Source organism: Mustela lutreola, chromosome 15, assembly GCF_030435805.1.
Source record: "Mustela lutreola isolate mMusLut2 chromosome 15, mMusLut2.pri, whole genome shotgun sequence".
In the NCBI taxonomy this organism is placed as follows: domain Eukaryota; kingdom Metazoa; phylum Chordata; class Mammalia; order Carnivora; family Mustelidae; genus Mustela; species Mustela lutreola.
In genome coordinates, this window is record NC_081304.1 from 6,601,119 (window position 1) to 6,620,673 (window position 19,555).

At 57.9% G+C, this 19,555-nt stretch overlaps 1 protein-coding gene and 1 long non-coding RNA gene across 3 annotated transcripts; both read right to left on the reverse strand.

The window, feature by feature from the left end:
- Positions 1-3,317: 3,317 nt before the first annotated feature.
- On the reverse strand, positions 3,318-7,272 carry LOC131816742 (uncharacterized). The gene is made up of 2 exons (XR_009348162.1): positions 4,323-7,272; positions 3,318-3,642 (listed from the first exon to the last, which is right to left on the reverse strand). It is a non-coding gene; the product is annotated as an uncharacterized LOC131816742 (long non-coding RNA).
- Positions 7,273-13,906: 6,634 nt separating this feature from the next.
- Positions 13,907-19,272, reverse strand: GPR142 (G protein-coupled receptor 142). 2 transcript variants are annotated; one of them, XM_059148923.1, is made up of 3 exons: positions 19,130-19,272; positions 18,129-18,287; positions 13,907-17,363 (listed from the first exon to the last, which is right to left on the reverse strand). In XM_059148923.1, the coding sequence occupies exons 2-3, from the start codon at positions 18,249-18,251 to the stop codon at positions 16,629-16,631; spliced, it is 858 nt and encodes a 285-aa protein (XP_059004906.1). In that variant the 5' UTR covers positions 18,252-18,287; positions 19,130-19,272; the 3' UTR covers positions 13,907-16,628. The 2 variants fall into 2 exon arrangements, with proteins under 2 accessions (XP_059004906.1, XP_059004904.1); XM_059148921.1 differs by having other exon boundaries at positions 13,907-17,500.
- Positions 19,273-19,555: the final 283 nt, after the last annotated feature.

Here is a 19,555-nt window from a genome sequence, read left to right on the forward strand (position 1 = left end):
CTTAGCTCATGTCAAACACAGGACAACCCTCTGAAGTGGGCGGTGGTTTCATTCCTGCTTCAGTGATGAAGTAAGGGTTACTTTCCCAAAGTCGCCCAGGTAGGAGGCCGCCAACTCAGAGTTCGAGGCCAGGCTCTGACATCATAGCTGGTGCCTGCACCTGTCTGACCTGCGGCCTGGCTCATGTTCTAGGTAGGAACATTCTAGGCAGACATGACAGCAGCCACCTGAGTCCCCAGGACTCTCAGGGGAGGTGGGAAAAGGAGAGGGGGGAGCCAGCAAACCTGGATGCAAGTTCTTGCTCAACCACCTGCTGTGTGACTTCAGAGAAATCACTTCCCCTCTCTGGGCCTCCATTTCTTCTTCTGGAGAAAGGGACTGTCCTGAGGATTGTAAGTGCAGCACAAACGAAGGAGTGTCATGTCAACGTCACATGCGGGGGGAGTGTAGGACGGGACAATATCTCCTGTCCACTGTCACATTCTGTCCTGGGAACTTGCTGGTGGCCCCTCCAGTTCTAGGATAGTTCCATTCCATTCCGGGGCACATAGCTGAAACTGTATTTTCCTTTTCAATAGGTCCTGTAGTCACAGGTCAAACATTTGAAGTCACAAAAAAGGTATATCATGAAAATACCTGCTCCCCTGGAAACGACGGAACCCTTTCCTTGGGTCTCTGACCAGAGACGACCATATGCACTGTTTTCCTTTTCTGATTTTTACCCAAATGGGAGTTTGTCAATTGATTCATTTATTCATTCATTCACCGAGACTCGAAACCAGCCAAACCCGCAGGCTGTTCTGCTCCTGCTTTACTTTACTTTAGTTTTCCCATTTCACAATGTCACTGGGACCCGTGTCCAGCTCCATGCTCCAGTTCCTTGTCCTGGGCGTACCGTAAGTGTGTGGAATCCCTCACCTGCAGAAGGCACCTCAGATCCCTTGTCATTCTTATAAGCAATGACCCTTAGGTGCTTTTACAGCTGTGCGCCGCTGGGCGTTCCGTTTCTGGAAGTGGTGCTGCTGGGTCACAGAATCTGTGCACTCGGTAGGTTCTGCCAAACTGCCCTCCGTGGAGGATGTGCGTGTCTACAGTCCTGCCGGCGAAGCCCCAGAGTGCCTTTCTCCACCCTTGCCAGCTCAAGGCACTGTTGAAACTTTGATCTTTGCTCATCTGCTCTGTGGAAAATGGGCCCTGGGCGTTTTTGTTTGATTCTTTTATTCAGAGTGAGGTTGAGCATCTTTTTAGTGCCCCGCTCTGGACTGGCTCCTTTCCGCACACAGCGGAAGGCCAGGGCCTTGCCTGCTACGCCCTCTGCAAGATCCAGGACCGGGTTTGTGTTTCTGTCCCCCAGGTTCTTGCTGAGTCACTCCAGAAGGAAAGGGCAGCAGGCTCGGGTTATTTCTGCCCCGGGAGCCATCCGAGCTGCCAGTCCTGGGAGGACCTTGGTCTCTGGCATCGTCCGTGGGCATCCAGCACCCAGCACAGGCACGCAGGATCGTTGTGCCTGTCTGATCCGGCCTCCCTGGGCCCCCAGGGAGAGATGGGGTGTGCAGGTGGGGATCAGGACAGGCATGTTCATGAACTAGGCATGGTAAGGTCTCAGCTAGATTTGGAGAGGGGACATTGGGAAGGAATGAATTAGCAACGTCCTAATTGTAACAGCGTGAGAGGAGCTGTTAAGTAATAGAGTGAGAGGAGCCAGGCCAGGTGCAGTGGAGGAGGATGTAGCTGTTGGGAGAGGCTCCGGGCAGGGTGTGCGGTGAGCCACAGTGAAGGGGTCGGGAAAACTGGGAAGAGATCCTCACGGGCAATCTCCAAAAGCATCCTGCATGAGATACACCCTGTCCCGGGCGCTCAGTTCACCACCACAGCAGGGCTTGTGCTAATCCCTGGCTGGAGTCTGGAGCAGAGACACTCCCTTGGTGCTCACAGAGGATTCAGGACACCTGTGTGACCAGCGAGAGGCGTGGAGGGGCCGGGGACGCTCGCTGCCCGTCTCTGCGAGGTGGCTCGGCGTCCGTGCGGCAGCCCAGGTCAACTTGTCATTTAACCTCAGTGCCACCCCACGCATCTGGTTGCGTCTTGCTCCTGGACAGAAGACACCAAGAGGAGCCAGTGGCTAGGTTCCTGGGCCCTGGGGAGTCTGCCGCCGTTATTTCCAGACTCAAACAGAACGCACATTTGCACAGGAAATTGCTGAGGCAGCGTCATCCTGGAGCCCCACGAAGCACGGGGCTGATGTGAGAGTCCATGACCTCTGGCTCCTCTGAGCCCACAGGAGAGCTGGACGGTGGCATCTGTGAACTGCAGCAGAGCCCAGGGCCCTTCCTAAGCTGCACACTATCTTTGCCTGGCCTGTCTGCTCTGCTGGGGTCGATGATCCAGGGCTGCTCTTCAGCAGTGGACCAAGAAAGGGGGGCCTTCTTGTATGTTGGACCCCCTCTCCTGGTCCATTCCGGGCTCCCCGTGCTGCTGCTTGGTGTGCCAGCTGCTGGTACCAGAGGGAGCATCCTTGGGTGAGGAGCGGGGTGGAGGGGTTGCTGCTGCCTTCCTGCAGTGAGCTTCTTCCGGCCTTAGCCACAGCCCACAGTAGAGCTTTCTAGAACTGTAGCCACAGTGCTCTCCTCCTCACCCCCACTCTCTCCCCAACCTCCCTGGGGGAAATGTACAAAAGTTGAGGTAGTCCCCAGGGGCTCCAAGAAAGGCTTAATTGCTTTCTGAGAGAATTGTCCCCTCCCCTCTCCAGTACCTCCCTCTACCTCTTCCCCAGCCGCTAGAGGCCCTTGCTTAGCGCGCGAGGGCTGAGGACCTATGCTCCCTGGCTGTGTCCCCAAGTAACCAGCAGCCACGCGCCGAATAGAAGCCAGCTTCTCCAAATACACTGCTTCACCTCCTTTGCTGAAAAATAAGAACCCTATGTTTGGGGGAATACATGTGCATTTTTCTGTGAGCCAGGCCCTCGCTGACAGCAGATGGACGCTGGCCCGGGCCAGCTGAGTCAGCCAGACTCCGGAGCGAGCAGACAGTGCGAACCGAGGCCTGGGTAGGAGCCAGCCAAGGAAACTGGAACACAGAGACATTAAGAGGCTTTCACCCAGGTTAGTCAGCACCTTGAGCTACTCGCTTCGGGTCGAGGGCCAAGCAGAGGGATGCATGTGCTTTGTGAAGTGTAGGCTACTAAGAATCAGTAACAGACCCCAAATATGGAATAATTATCCAATTTATAGATAATGGTTCAAATTACAGATAATGGTATAATGGCTCAAATGCCTTAGAAATATATTTCGTACTCATATAATACACCACGGCACATATTTTTTTTTTTAAGATTTTATTTATTTATTTGAGAGAAAGAGAGCAACTGAGACCGCGAGTGGAGAAGGAGGGACATAGGGAGAAGGAGAAGCAGACGCCCCGCTGAGCAGGGAACCAGACACAGGGCTCGATCCTGGGACCCTGAGATCATGACCTGAGCTGAAGGCAGATGCTTCACCGCTTAATCGACTGAGACACCTGGGTGCCCCTCAAGGGAGGTATCCTTGACGGGCCAGTGGCTTTCCTCCACGTGGTGATCCAGGAACCCAGGCTCTTTCCTTCTGGGTGCTCTGCCATTCCCCAGGGCCTCATTGGCATCTGCATCTAGTTGACAGAGGACGAAGGGAAGGAGGGGGGAGGGACACCTGCTTCTTAGGGCCTTGTCTCAGAAGCACACAGCTCTTCTGCTCACATCCTATTGGTGGGGATGGGTCACATGACCACACCTAGTCACAAGAGCTGCTGGGAAATGTAGTTTTTGCCCTTTAATGACAGCTACAAGGGGAGCAGGGATTTCAATGGACCTCTAACCACCTCTGCCAGAGGATGAAATCAAGGCAGTTGGTCCATGCAACTGAGAGAGACCAATTCATTCTGGAACTTATTTAAGGAACTATCTAGAAGAAGAGTCTGGGTCTTAAACTAGAGAGTCTGGCTTCAATAACTGGCTAGAAGAGATTTTGCTTTTGCCAAGGACCAGAAGATCTAATAGCATCAGAATGGGGTAGAAAGACAGGAGAGAGTTAGTAGAGAAGCCAACTCCTAAGGAACCTGGATTATGAGGCCTAAGAAGCTGTGCTATTCACCTATACTTGGTCTGTCTATCTATAAATAGTTCATGTCCAAACTTCCTGGCTCACCAATTGGAACTGGGGCCCCTGGCAGAGGTTTCATGGACAATGATTTGGATGCCTATGTGTGGAGGAGGGCCACAGCCAGAGTGCAGGGTGAGTTCAAACCCCAGGGTTTGGGGTGAAATAGGAATGTTACCTTTGCCTTCTCACCTGGGGTCAGCCTACGCAGCTTGAAGCCATCTCCGTGCGGGCCTCTGGGTTAGGTCTCCTTTGCTCAGTAACAAACCGCCACAAACCTAGAAGCTTAACAGCACCCATGTCAGCTCCTAGTTTTGTAGGTTAGAAGTCTGGGGTGGGCGCGCCTGGGTCTCCGCTTAGGGCCTCAAAGCCAAAATCAAGGTGTTGGCCAGGCCGAGCTCTCACTAGAGGCTCTGGGGGATAATCTGTCCCCGGGTCATTTAGGTTGTGAACAGAACAGGTTTCCTGGTTGCATGGGGTTGCAGAACTGAGGTCCCCATGGTCTTGCTGATTCTTGGTTGGAGGGTCTTTCTCAGTTCCTAGAGGTGGTTCTGAAATCCTTTCCATGCAGAGCCTCCGTCTTCTAAGCCATGACCCAGTACATCAAATTCTTCCTGTGCTTGGAATCCCGACTCTCCGTTCTCACCGGAGACTTTGTTTTTAAAGCGCTCATGTGATTAAGTCAGACCCACCCAGATACCTGTCCTGTTTGAAGGTCAACTGATGAGTAACCTTAATTTCACTGCAAATCCCTTTTTGCCATATGACCTGGTCTAATTATGGGAGCAAACCCCAGGGAAGGAGGTCATGGGGACATCTTAGAATTCTGCCTTCCACAGCACCTGAGCCTTTGTATCTGGGACCTAGAGTGGTGTCCGAGAAAGAGACTTTTGTCTTCTGGTCCAAAAGCTGCCCCACCTGGTTCCACCCAGCCTTGGCAGGTTGAAGGACAGGCCTGGCCACAGCCCTTACCCTATGCAAGGGAGGTCTAAGAACAGAGGAATACAGCTGACCACCCCCGTCAGTTCCTTTTCCTTAAAGCCTCACGGAGACTGGGCCCCCCAAGGAGGAGCTCAATGTTGCACAGAGCACTCCGCACCGAGAGAAACAAAGGCAGTTCCTGTTATCAGGGATCTCAAGGCAACGGCCCTGACTTGCCTCCCCCGCACCCCTGACCTCCCGCACTCAGGTCTCCTGCCCTGAAGAGAGCCGCGTAGTTCTCCGGCCTCCCCACCTTCTTGCCTCAATCCTCCCTCACACCCCCTCAGGGAAGGGCAGGCCTGGGCACAGTGACTTCAAGCCTTGGCAGCTCCCTGGCATTCCCTGACCCACTTCCTGGCCACCCAGATGGTTCCCGGCCTGGAGAAGCAGCTCCTGGTCTGTCCCCCATGGATGGCCTGCCCCTGGGGAGGGCAGCGTCCATTGGAATCAGGAGGTCCTGCCCCCCTGGGCTTCTGGCTGCTGCCGCTCAGGTTTGGCCCTGCCACCTCACGTCCTAGACTTGCCTCTGGCCTGTTGGTTGGCTCCAAGCTTCACTGAGGGTCTGCCCTGCACACGTTTGCAGCACTTTCTGTGACACGTGTCTAGGTCCTTTTTATGCCTTTTCCTTGTAGCCAAGACAGGTAGGGCCTCTCCCTCCACCTGAGGCCTGCTGCCTTCCATTCACGGCTGGAATTCAGGAATGTGGGCGTCTGCAGCAAAAAGCACTAAAAATGTTTTCTTAGCTGAAGGCCCGTGTCCTGGGGCCACCGAGAAGAAAGACCCTTGCGTGGCCCCCTTTCCTTCCCATCTCGGACGTGGTGTCTCGGCCCCCCCTGAGTGCACCATGGTCTCCCCTCTTGCAGGCAAGTGCTGGGGGCTGGGGGACTGGAACAGGCCCCTCTTTCGATGGTCCATCCCAAGGGCAAAAGCAAAGCTCTGTGGGAGTCTAGCTGCGGGCCTGGGAGCCCTTCCTTTCCCCTGGAGCCCCGTGGAAGGCAGCAGGAAGCACGGCGGGGCTCTCTGCAGGCAACAAGGGGTGTGAGGGGAGCCCTCCTGATTCCCTGGGGCTGGGACAGACCCTGCAGCCTGCTGGACAGGGCTGGTTCCCGAGGACGTTCCCTGGTGTGCCGGGATGTGATGTCTGCCTACGCAGAACTTTGAAGCTGGGAGAAAAGTATCCCGTTGGCCACATGGTTATCACGCACGTAGCCAGAGTGCATTCACGGAAGCGCGGATCATGACGCCCGTGTGTCCCACGCCGAGCACCTGCTGGGAGTCCCACAGTCAGCTGGAGCAGGCCAGTGCTCGGCTGGGGCCTGGGGTGTTGGTAGGGGAGGAAGAGGCGAGAGGCTGGGAGCCCAGACTGGAGGGCAGGCCAGGGGAGGAGTCCGGGTCTCATCCTGGGGCCCTGGGAAGCCACTGGAGGGCTCTGTGCGGGGACAGAGTCAGGACTGCCTCCAGAAAGAAGGCTCTGCCTACAAGGCAGGGAGGGTCAGGCCTGAGCCTGGAGGAGGGAGGCCAGGGGACCCTCTGGAGAGGGGACAGGCCTGTGGACAAGGCCCCCTCCTACCCGTAAGCACCAAGAGTCCACAGTCGAGTCTCTCAGGAGAATGACGCCCCATCTGATCTGGCACCAGGCAGCTCTGCCAAAGAAGACTTTTGTCTCCAAGCCCTGTCTCTTTTCACATTTTCTCCTCTTGTCCCTTCGGGTCCCCTGCGGCTTCTGCACGGGGTGCTACTTCCTTTCCTCCGGGACTCCCTCCGGACACCAGCCTCTCTCCTTAGCTTTTCAGGGACCAAGCCCTCTGTGGGATGCCCTTCGGAAAGAAAGAACGGAGAGAGAATGCAGAGGCCGGACGCAGAGACCCTGAAGCGCTTCCAGCCTGTGTGGAGGGCCCCTGCCCACTGCCCCGTCTTGCGAGTGTGCTGAAGTTGGGGCGCAGGGGCCTGGAGGGGAGCAGCGGGGGTTTGGGCAGTGCCCGGCCCTGCCCACGCTCAGCCTCCCGATGCCCGGGCCTATGTGAAGCCCGCAAGGTCCTCGGACTACGTGGTCTCCAGGCCTTGGGACTGAGAAGTCACTGCCAGGTTGTGACCACACCCCTGCTGTGGCTGTGTGTGGGTGTGTATGGCTGTGTGTGTGTACGTGTGCGTGCAGACCTCAGAAAGCAGAACCAAGCCCTTGGAAAAATCAACAGCCACACCTGTTTCTCACCCAAATTCTCTTTCCTTCATAGTAGGTGTGGCACATCCACTTGAGGTGGGAGAGGACCAGAGGCTGGAGGGGGAGGGGCCCGGCGGGTGGGGAAGGGGGCGGGGTTTGCACAGACAGTGGCCACATTCAGAAGAGGTTTCTGCTGCTGCTTTCCAACGGACCCAGGAGTCACCTCGACCCACCTGACGGGCATAACCCAGGGGAGTTGGCCTTAATCCTGGCCTCTCTTGGGCTCAAAAGAATCCAGATCACAATAGGTAGGGTTAGATTACTCGGGCCAGTAACTCACTCCACAGATAGAGAAACTGGGGCTTGCAGAGGCCTGGGGTTCTGGGGCCAGTATGGGATACACACTAGCAGCCAGGTCGCCTGACCTCCCAGGATGTCTGACCCCCACCCTCCAGGTCACCTGACATCTCAGACCACTGCCCTCCCCCCCCAATGCAGTGCGGTTTTCCCTATGTGGGAAATCCCTTTCACTGCAGTACTTAAAATAATTGTGGGGCATCCTGATGGGGTCTGGGTTGGTGGCATGGCCGGTTAGAGAATTCCCCCAAGGAAGAACAAAAAAGATTGTTATTGCATAAACGGCTACAGAGCAGCAGGCAGGACAGCAAAGGAGAGACGGGCTGCCACGAGGCGGTGGTGAGGGGCTATAGTTACAGGGCGGAGGGAGGGCGTATGGTTCCTTAGGAACTACTGGGGCTCGCTGTAAATAGCCCATCCGTCAGTTAGGGCCTAAGGCTTAATGAAAGTCTGTTTGCATCAGCTCAGGGGTCACTATGGGCCCTTTGGCCTCATTCAACTTTCCAATGCTCAAGCCCGTTGCCTCAAAATGTCCTCTACGATGATCAAGGAGTAACTCTTGAGGACAAGGGATGGAGATCATGGGGTCACCTTAGAATTCTGCCATCCACAGGGGCTGAGGCTCCTGCTCCCCTACCCGGCTTTACTCCAGGCCAACCCCTGGGAGGAAACAGCCTCTTCCACCCCTGGCTGCCTCTGTCCATCAGGGAGATGGACCAGAATCCCCAATCCATTGATTATTAACAACGGAGTGGGCGGTGGGGTGGACACACCCGGGGGCAGACTGCTTGCATCCCAGAGGCTGGTTCCCTTCCGGCCCAATTGGCAGAAACCCACAAGTCTCAGGCTGTGGTTTCAACTTTCAAATCAGGAGTGATCAGGTGCTCACAGGTTGCCGGCTGGGAGAGAGCCCGGAACTTGGCCTCTCTTAGTGCAGCTGCCTCCCCAGCCAGCACACCCTTACTCTCTGTTTTTGCATTTCTATCTGATCTCCTCGCTGACATCATAAAAATGAGTATTCACTCATTTAATAAATATTTATAGAGAGCGAGCGCAAAGCATCAGGAGAGGAGCCGGAGAGAAGGCGCAGGGAGCTTGCCTTCAGAAGGCTGGAAGGAAAAAGTTGTGCATAAAACCAATGGGTTCTTGTCCAACTTCTGAAACTTAACTGGCTCTGTAACCGAGCTGTCACCTAACCTTTCCAATTTCTGGTGTGCTTGCCTGAAAAACTGGGCTGATATGCACAGGTTGTTGGTGACAGACTGAGTCTACAGATGGACAATGGCCAGACCGTCCATAAAAATAGAACTGTGACCCACAATCCTGCAGCAACCAGCTCAGGAATCCAGTCATGGTTTGTAGGAAGCGGCCCAGGAAGCCAGCGGGTAGCTGTGAGTGAGACACGCAGGGCTTCGGACCACTATCTCTAGCAACTGGTCCCCAGAAGCCAAACCAGAGCCTTGTAACAATCGACCCCACATGGTGTGGACCTGATTAATGAGTGACAGCTTCCCTAATTCTTGTCCCTGCTTAGGACCAACCAGAGAATACCAAATCTGCGCCTAACCACTCAGTCCTACAGGATGCCCCGTGGCTGGTTAGCTGCCCCTCGATGCAGCTGTGCTGGCCTTGGTCCCTAGCTTCCCTTTGCGGCACATCTGAGATCTTCTGTTTGTTCCACTATATGCTTTCCTGCTCCCCATTCCCCTCGAGTCCCTGTGAAGCATGGGTGATGGTGGCTGACCCCTCGTAGCAAGCTCCAAGCTCCGAAGCACTAGCCTTTGCTGGTTCTCCTGTGGGTGGCTCTCATCTGTTCCCATGCTGGGGTCAGAGCAGTGAGGGGACGTGCGAGTTGGTTAAGAGCTCAGGACTTCTAGAACGGTAAGGTGGAAAGATTGTAGGTAGGAAGGCTCCCGGCGAGGACCAGAGCAGGTGTTCCGAGAAGGGAAGCCTCCGGAGCCTCCTGACCTTGCCTTCTGAACTTTCTCCAGGCCACCGATCTGAGCTCGATGGCGGCGAGCCTCCTCCAGGTCCGTTCTCCTCACATGCTGGCACGTGAGCACGAGAAGGACAGGCCCCAGTGTCCTTGGCACTAGAAGTGCCAGCTGTGGCCAAGCCAGCTGTAGCCAAATGAGCAAGTCCAGTTACCAAGGACCACTGAGGCAGGGCTTTCTAGGCCCATCCCCCACTATGCCTTGCCTGCAGATTATCTCTGGATACATGTCCAGCATCTGGGGGGACACTTCTGAATGCCTGGACCCAGGCTAAGCTCCCACAGGCACAGGGTGATCAGTGGGTCAGGGAGGGCCGGAGTCCCCAGTTCAGGTAGTGGTGGAAACTTTTCTCTCCCCAGCAGTGCTCCAGGGGCCATTGTGGTGGTGGTGGTGGAGGGGGTTGTTGCCTCCTTCTGTTCCCAGGTCTCCTCCAAACTCAGCAGACCCTTCAAAAGCATCTGGGCCCCTCCGTCCTGGCCTCACTCTCTCACCTGGACTAGCCGCTGGTCTCGGGGTCTCCAGTTTCCCACCTCGATCTATTCTTCACAGTGCCACTGGTGGGATCTTTCTAGAACGCAATCCTGAGAACCTTCAGAAGCTCAGCCTACACACAGAGAGGCCTTTCAGGCTGGGACCAGCCCAGCTTCCCAACTTTACACCAAACTACTCACTGTTTTCACCTGATTCCGAGAGTTAGAATAAAGGGGCATGTGCTGGCGTGTAGTTGGACGTGTAGACTTCCTCTCGCATACCTCTTCTGGCTCTGGGCTCTCTGCCAACTCCAGCATCTCCCCAGGCCTTGTACAATGGTTAGACGTACAGACTCCAGAGGTAAAGGGGCCTGGTCCTGAGCCCTGCCTCTCCCCACCCAGCTGCGTGTTCTTTGGGCAAATAACTCTACCTCTGTGACTCTCAGTATGTCCATCTATAAAATGAACATAGTAATTCCTGCCTTGTGGTGTTAGTGTGAGGATTCTATGAGATGGTGCGCACAAAAAACTCAGCCCCGTGCCCGGGACGTGGGAAAGGCTCCGAAGACGCTACCTTTTCTACAAGGTGCTGCATCCGGGGCTGAGCAGCTTGCCCATGGACGTGACCACAGGCCCCATCTAGTCCAACCTCCATCCATACCCTGAGATTGGAAATGACGTTCCCAAGGTCTTGCAGCGCGTTGGTGTCAGAGAAGGGTTAGCTGCCTTCTTTGTTTGTAGAGAGGGCACTTGGGAAGGGGTTGGGGTTCATTGCCTCCATGAGAGTTCGTGACACAGAAAATTCTAGAAGGGTGCTATCCCCTGGGCAGGAGAACCAAGATAGACTAAAAGCAGTAACACCTGGCATGTCTTGGTGGCGGACAATCCCCAGATCCTTTCTGGCGGGGCCTGCCGCTCCCTCAGGCAAAGGGAGAGCCATCCTTTTCTGGTAGGGGATGCCCCGCTTGGAGGGGATCCTCGGAACCCCTCATCCACCCTAGCCCCAGCCCCAGCCTCACCATGTCTGCCATCCCAGAGGGACGGTGTGGCGCCCAGCACAGCACTCACCAGCCATCTCGCCTCTGGAACCCTCCAACCAGCCTGGTGGGCACCTTAACCAGGAGGGGACATCCCGGCGCGGACACTCAGTTCCCATGTTCCCAGGCCCAGGACCCTTTCAGCAGGTGGCTGAAGGAGCTCTCCCCGCAGCCCTGCCCCCTCACCCCTCCCTGGGAAGCCCACTGATCCCAGCCCTGCTCTCCAGCAATCCCCTCACACCCCCGGGAGACTGGGTCACTCGGTCCTCCTCCTCCAACAGAGAAAGAGCAACGCCCTCCCCTCCTCCCCTTCTCCCCTTCTGGGCCTGGATGCCCTCTCTGAGACCACAGCCAGCTCGCACACCCCTTCCCCTGCCGGCGGAGGACCCTCTCCCCTTCCGCCATCCCACCCCCGTGGCACCCGCGCCCCTCCTCCCACTCCGCTGCCCTCCCCGCAGCCTCCGAGGGGTGCTGTGGTGAAGCAGGGGCCCATGCCAGGGCCTCTTGGCATTCCTAGCCCGGCCTGCTAAATATACATCCTGAGTCCGGGAAGGAAAACACCACAGACCAGTTAACTCTTTCACTCCCAGCAGCCGCTAGAGGGCGGCCACGGAGGGGTGCTCGCAGGCCGGGGGTGGGGGCGGTTCCCAAGGATCTTCTGCCCAAGCTGAACAGGAGGGCAGGAGGGCAAGCCAGCCCCTCTCAGCAGGCCGGAGGGATGGGGTCTTGGGGTCAGGGCTCCGGGGTCGTGGTTGGGGGGGACCTGTGGGAAGGAAAGCAGCTGTGCTCCCACGCCCACCCCCGGCCCCTGCGCAGGAGGAAGGCAGGTGGGGCCCCCTTGCTCAAATCTCATGGTGGCCTCGGATGAAGTCAGGCCCTCACCCACTCAGCTCTCCTTTTACAGAGAAGGGGACGGAGTGTGGGGCAGGTGGCCCACTTTCCTCTGGGCAGGGGGTGGGAGGGTTCCCCTTTTCAGGCTGCTTGGACAGAGGAGTGAAGGCCTGAGATAGGAGGTGGCCCGCGTCTCACGCCTGGCCGGCCCGGGATCAGCCTCCACCATCCCTCCTTCCCTCCGGGCTGGGCGAGCCCCCCCAGCACGGCAGCCCCAGCCTAGGCCTGCCACCCACGCCCCCCGAGGCCTGCCAGGCTGTCCTAACTAGGACCGGGGGTCAGCAGGCTGGTGAGGTCAGTGGGGCTGGCTGGGCTGGGGTGGAGGCTAAGGGGGGGGGCAAAGTCTCTCCCTCCAGCTCTGTGACCAGAAGGTGGAACTTGGCGGGTTCCAGGGAAGGTTTCAGGCAGGGATGGAACCACCCTGGGTCCCACCTCTGCTCGTGACTCACTGCGGGGTTTGGCAGTCTCTCTCCTCCCTCACCTCCCCGGCCCCTTTCCCTCCATCCTTGTCACGTGGGGCCGCTGCCAAGACTCAGACTTTCTTGGATGCCCAAGCGGCTGCCGTGGCCGGGACCCCCTGGCCAAGGGCGTGGGGCCAGGGGGAGATGGACTAGGGTGGGGTGAGTGGGACCCCAGAGGCACTGATCGAGGGGCAGGCTCCCCACCACGGGGAAGGCAGTGCCACTGACCGGGATACCAGCGGGAGGGGCTGGCTGGACCCTGCCATGGGTGGGGGAGGAGGCCAATGAAAGGGCCCTTTACACAGTGCCACGCACAGGAAACCATTCCAACCACCAGAATGAACTGGGAAAACTGCAGTGTCCTGGGGGCCCTCTGGGCTCACCAGCCCCAGCGTGGCAGCTGGCATGGCTTCACGGTGGAGGGGAGTGACTGGGGGAACAGCGGATCCCTCCTGCCTGGCCACTCCCCAAGCTGGCTGCAGGCCCCAGGGCAAGCACTCTTTCTTTGCAGTATCTTGGATCTTTCTACAAATCTGGCTTGAAGCCCGGCGTGTCGGTTTCCATCCAGCCAGTCCTGCAGCGCCCCCTGCTGTCTGGGCCCATAGCGACAGACAAAAGGAGTGGGTGGGCCCCGAGACCCTCTGAAGGGCTCAAGCTTCACCTTTGGCAAAGGAGCTGGGCGTGGGGAAAGGCAAGATCCCCAAGATGACGTGTGAAAAACCGTCCAATCGTCCCTGCTACGGCATCTGTCATCTGGCTGGCCAAAGGGCTCAGTGTTTAATTCAGTAAGTCCTGCTTGGGGTAGGGGGCTGGGGGACCCTCTCCAGCCTCGTTGCCGAGAATAGCAGGCTCTCTTAGAAGCCTCTCCCCTCGTCCCCTTCTTGCCCACTGCCACTCCCCACCCTGACAGGACAGGGACAGCCGTGGGCCCCTTTGACCCAACCTGTGTGCCCCTTTTTTGAACAAAAAGAAAAAGGAAAAGAGTGAGCGGTAGAGCCCCTCAAGGGGAAAGCTGGAGGAATCTGGAAGCAAACCAGCAAAGCTGCACCAGGGCCGGGGGACTGAGCACGTGGAGAACGCACGCGGGTGATGCTGGATGTCCAGGCAAGTCTCTGAGCCCCGGCCGGATGGAGACGCTCTGGGGGTGGTGGATGCGACAGAGGGGGACCCTGGAAGCCTGGCCAACAGCACATTTGCCCTCCTGCCCAAGCACAAGGGAGAAGGGGGCCAGCATCTCAATCAGGATTCGGAACATAAGGAAAACTTTCTGAGCTAAAAGGTCCACTTGATGTGGAGTTGAGACTGGCTGGAGCGGACTCTGCGGATGGACTGGTACAGGAGAGACGGTGAGCCACGCCACGGCCACCCCAGTCTTGCCCTCCTTTGGGACGTCACTGAGAGTTAATAATAAAAATGCACAAAGGCAGCGGCTAGAGCAGCTTTAATGATGCCCCGCATGTCCGTGATCCGGATATCCAGGGGAAGAGCTCTGCGTTTTGTTAAAGGTTACAAAGACATTTAAAAGGAATGTTGCTCAAACCATCTTATCAGGAAACTATGATCGTGCTTTTCAAATCTGGTAAGTCGGGGACCAAAAAGTTGTAAGCGGCGCAAAGCACTGCTGAAGACTCCCATCCCCCAGTCTGCTGCCCCTCCCACCCCCACCCAGTGCACCTGCAAGGTGCTGGGAAGACGGGGAACCAGCCACCCTGCTCTCCACCAGCGGAGGGCCTCTTGCTCAGCGTGTCAGTTCTCTGGGCTCCCATTTCCTCCGTCGGAAAAACGGTGACTATACTCGGGACCCAGGGTTGTTTGGAAAAACTGGTGTCGCCTCAGCCTGTGGGTCCGTGTGAGGTCCCATTCACGTTAACACCCTGGTTCTGGTGGCTTCATGCCCCCACCTGTGCCAAACCCTCCGTGTCCCCACAGAGCCTCCACACCCGCTTCTGGAAGCATCTGGTTTCGTCCGTGATCAGAAGCCGCTGCATGCATGGGTCTTATTCCATTGGCCCACTGGCCCATTGAGAGGGTCCGGTCACTGGTCTCGCCCTGGCTGCAGTCCAGCCTTCCATGACAATGCTCTTTTTTGGTCCTGGAGGGCTCTCAGAGGTTTCTTCTAAGGGGGGTAAGGTTGCCCCTCCACGGTGTTCCACTGGGTTCTGCATCAGAAAGGCGCCTTTCTTTCCCGTGCCTCCCTCTGTAGGCGGACCGGGAAGCATCGCTCCAGCCTCTAGAGCCTGCTCTTCCCCGAGCTCCCTGGCCTTGCATGCCCGCCTCCTTGGGGGACCCTCCGTGCCCAGAACGAACTCAGGGTCAGCCTGGACCCTGCGCTGCCAGCAGTGGTGGTGCTGGGGGTCCCCCTTCCTCTCTCTGAGCTCGAGACCTGATGTGTCCCAGAATTCAGAGCTCTTCAGAACAGAGAAGGGTCACGTGTGGCCTGTCCCATGCACGAGGTCTCGGTTCCAGCCGCCCAACCGCAGGCAGTCTGCAGGGAACCACTGTGTCCATGCTCCCTCGTCCTGCCTCAGGTCAGGTCAGGTTTGACCACTAAATGTGACCGTGGCAAACTTGGGACAAATATTTTGGTTTTCAGAGCTCTTAAGAACTGTGGATAAAGGACGGAGGGCCTGCTTTTTCCCTTTTTGGGTACGGCTGAAAGTCCCCTCCTGGTGCCTCTGTTCTGGGGAGAAGGGGAAAGCCGAATATTTATTTTGCACTGACGGTGTGCCCCGTGCATTTCTGGTTCTTTCTGCTGGGCCATGCCACTAAGGGGTTGGGTGCTGGTGGGCCCCAGCAAGGACCGCCCATTGAGGGGGAAAGGTCAGCTCCGCTGGACTGACTGGGAAGCAGAAAGCAGCCGCTAATGTGTTTACCCAAAGCCCAGAGCAGGTGGGAGGTCCATCTGCTAATCTCTCCCAGCTGCCTCTCCCGACTGGCACCATGGCAGAGAGAAGAGAGGGGCCCAGGAGAGGCTGGGAGGGGCCTGAGGCACCTGATCTGCTGGGCCTTCCTACCCCCGGGTGGAGCAAGAGGCCCTCGTCCAAGTGGAGCAGGTTGGGTGTGCCCTTCCCATCCCTCGTCCTCCGGGCTGAGAAGCACTTCCTGTCTCATCGGGCAGCAACAATGAAAACCCGAGGGCCCTTCTGGGGCCCTGAACCTGTTCTGGCTCCGGGGCAGGGAGTTAAGTGGAATGGAGGCAGGATGACTGAGACTCAAGGGGTGGTGTCACCCCAGAGCTGGGACATCAAATCTGCTTTCAGATCACCCCTATTCCCAAGCAGCCATCCTCCCCTTACTCAGCAAAAGCATTAGGTTCTCCCAGCCTCCAATATACAGGAGATCCTACCCATGGTTTCCTTCCATCCTGGCCTTACCACTGGAAGCCAGAGAAGTGAGAGGTAGGCTCTGGAGGGCTGGGGTGGGGTGGGGGCTGGAAATGATTCTTGTCCATCTGCCCGCCCAACCATCCATCCATCCATCCACCTGCCTGTCCATCCATCCATCCATCCATCCATCCATCCATCCATCCATCCACCTGTCCATCCATCCACCTACCTGCCTGTCCATCCATCCATCCGCCCGTCCGTTCATCCAGCCACCCACCCATCCATCCATCCATCCATCTGCCCGTCCATCCATCCATCCATCCGCCCGTCCGTTCATCCAGCCACCCACCCATCCATCCATCCATCCATCTGCCCGTCTATCCATCCATCCATCCACCCGTCCGTTCATCCAGCCACCCACCCATCCATCCATCCATCCATCTGCCCGTCCATCCATCCATCCATCCGCCTGTCCGTCCATCCATCCACCTGTCCATCTTGCCTGTCATTCATTCATCCAGCCCCCGTTGATCTGGCCTTCGTAACACGCCAGGTGAAATGTCCCTCATGAAGGAACGTCCAGAGCAGCTGACACTGTTAGCCTATGCCTGGAAGAGCCCTCTCCTTGTGCCAGGAAGTGGAAATTGTTGGTGCAGCTAATCTGAGAGTTGGATCAATTGGACACCCCTGCACCTGGGGAGCCACCCCTACAGGAAGGAGCCTTCCCTGCCCCGCCCTTAGGTGGCAAAGTAGGGTGTTGATAAAGTTTTGCGAGGACACCACAGGGCAGCAGTAGCTCTGACCCTGCTGGGCCCTGCCTCTATGGTCCTGCCCCTTTGGGAAGTCCTGGGGGCCTTAAGGCAGGGCCCACCATCAGGCCTTCTGGCCGTGACCCCAGCGTGCAGGGCAGGTGGGCGTCATGGAACACCTCTCGGACGGTGGCCCGGAAAGTCTTGCTGACAAAGCAGTAGAGGCCAAAGTTGACCGCGGTGTTGAGCATGGCCGCCATGTTGGCCACGTCCAAGGCCAGGTGGACCCTCCAGTCCCGGTGGACGGGGGCCACATACAGGTGGTAGAGCATGACGAAGATCCGGGGAGCCCAAAGGAGGGCGAAGAGTGTGGTGACGCCCAGGAGGATGGCTGTGCTCTTGCCCACCCGGGGCTGCTGCCCACTCGGGCTCCGCCTCCGTAGCCGACAGATGATGGCCGAGTTGGTGATCAGAAAGACGCCACAAGGGATAAAATAGACCGTGAGGCAGTGAGCCCACTTGAGGACCTCATCCAGCATGCTGGGGGGGTCCGCGTCCCTCCACACGTCCAGCCACCAGTAGAAGGGGATGCCGGTCAGCACAGAGACACTGAGGACAGTGGCGATGGACCGGCGGGTCCGGCCTGGGGACGAGGTGGCCCGGTGCTGCAGGGGGTGGCACAGGGCGCTGTAGCGGTCCACGGTGAGCAGGACAGCAATCCAGACTGAGGCATGACTGGCGGCGAATTCCAGGATGTTAGCGGAGCGCACCACAGCCTGGGGCACCTGCCGGGCCAGCACCGCCCCCTGCAGGAGGAAACCCATGAACACGATGACCACCTGGGTGACGATATCTGAGGCCGTGAGTGCCAGAAGGTAATAGTAGGAGGGCTTCCTGGTCCTGGTGGCCAGCCGGGCCAAGGCCACTGTGGTCAGGAGGTTGACTGATGACAGAGGTCACAGAGGGCAGAGGGCAGAGGGGTTAGAAGGGCTGCTTAGACTATGTTTCCAAGGGGTTATCCTCGTCTTTCTCCTCTCCCTGGCTTCTCTTTTCCTCTTCCTAGACCCTTAAAGCTCACTTTATCAGGGAGGCTAATCAGGTCAGCCGTGCCCTGTCCATCGAACCACCACAGGCCGTGGTCTTCACTTGGGGGCAAGGTGGGTCATTCCCCAAGGCTGAGACCATCTGTCCTTTCCCGACTCCACTTCCCGACCTGTCCCCTAGCTCTGCTGCTCTCGGAAGCAGTAGACGGTAGGGGAAGGTTTCAACCAAGCTGAGGGCAGTCCTACATGGACTTAGCCTAGCACAGGGCCCACTGCAGGGGGTGGGGAGGTCGCGCGGAGCGGGCTGTCCCTTCTGGTGACCCCTTGGCTTTAGCCAGGAGCACCCCACATCCTGGCCCCTCACTTTTACTCCCCACTAGGCTTGGTTCCCCAATGACCCAGATGGCTCTATAAAGTCAAAGGGTGTCTTGGAGTCTAAGGTTCTGGGTCCCAGGGTTCAGCACAGAGGATGGACACCCATCGAAGGTGGACCCCCATTTCTGCCCACCCCCAATGCTTCCCACTCACCAGGCAGCCCCAGGCCCAGCAGGGCGCTGTAGTAGATGACAGGGATGATACCAGCCACACAAGGGGACTGATCCGGGATTTCTGGCCAATGGCCTTCCAGCTCCTGGCTTGGCCCACTGCCATTGACTGTGGGCAACGGGGTCGCTCGTGGTGGGCCAGCTAGGGAGAGTGGAAGGGTCGGGTTAGAGCATTAGGTCTCTCTCCAGCCTGCCCCTGCCCCCGAGATCTTTATTCCCCCCATTCTCTGCATGTCCCCTGGTCAGGCCCAGCAAACGGGCCACCCCTATGGCCAGGTCCAGCCCACCCCATCCCTCAGGGACCTGACTCCCCCATTAAAGGGAAGAAGTCCTCTGTGGCATTTCTTGCTGCCACAGCACTATTTCTCCATTGTGTTTCTCGAGGCGCATCTTCTGCCTGGAAGTCAGGGCCCTGAGACAGGCCGGACGGCACAGTCAGGGAGGCGGGGGGCCTCCGTCTGAGCTAGGGTCCAGAGTGGGGCTTGGGCAGCCATGTTTTTAGTGAGCAGTCTGGGTGATTCTCACCCACGGTGACTCACAGCAGCCACTCGGCTCTACTCAGCAGTCGCCCCCTCTCCAAGGAGTGACATTACAGGGTTTCCTGCTCTTCTTCCCTAAAGAGCAGCCCTCTTTGTCAGCGAGCACCACCGGAGCTGGGATGACCCTGGTGCTCAGGTGGGGAAACTGAGTTTAGAGGAGTTAGGTGGCCACATAGTCTGGTCCTTGCTCCATTCAGCCTACACTTTAGGTCTCTAGGTTTCATAGTCCAGGTTTAGATTTCCTGCTGAAGGCCCCCCTCCGCCCCCCAGTCATCCCTGCCCTCCCCCTCTCCCCCGATGTTGTACCCCCTCCCCCACCCCAGCTGAACCTAGTTTCCCCGCCCACCGCTCGTTAGTGATCCATTTCAAGCTTCTTGATCCCCCATCTGTCCCTCACCTGCCTGCCACTGTCCTCTCCCTTCCCACCTCGTTCTGGATACTTCACCTGCCTCCTGCCCCTCAAGCGTCATGCTCCTGGGTCCTGAGTCCTAGGTCACCTCGCGGCTTTTCCGGGGGGGGGGGGGGTCCCCGCAGCTCCCTCCCAGCATCGCCAGCTCTCCAAGGGGTGGTTTGCCCTACGATTCTTCCCGCAGCACTGAGACTGGGCTGGTCAGTGCAGAGAGGTGCGGTGGTGGGAGGAGGGAGGAGGGAGGAGGAGGAAGGCAAGGGCGGGGCCGAGCCCCAGGGAGTGAACCGGTGAACCGCCGCCACCGCCACCGGGGATTGGGCCTGGAGCAAAGCAGGATCCCAGAGGGTGCACAGGCAGGGGTCAGGCTGAGAGGGAGGCCTTGAGGAAGGGGCTGGACTGGGGCTCTGGAGAAGCCGCCTCATGTTCCAGGGCACTCTGGGGACTGGCCTGGGTTCAGCCACG

Excerpts from the sequence above, each read along its gene's own strand:
- GPR142 (XM_059148921.1), bottom strand. The coding sequence starts at position 19,154 with ATGACGCTTGAGGGGCAGGAGGCAG. Across the intron at positions 18,288-19,129 it reads GCTTGAGGGGCAGGAGGCAG|CTGGCCCACCACGAGCGACC; the intron begins GTGAAGTATCCA and ends CACTCTCCCTAG. Across the intron at positions 17,501-18,128 it reads GCTGGGCCTGGGGCTGCCTG|TCAACCTCCTGACCACAGTG; the intron begins GTGAGTGGGAAG and ends CTCTGTCATCAG.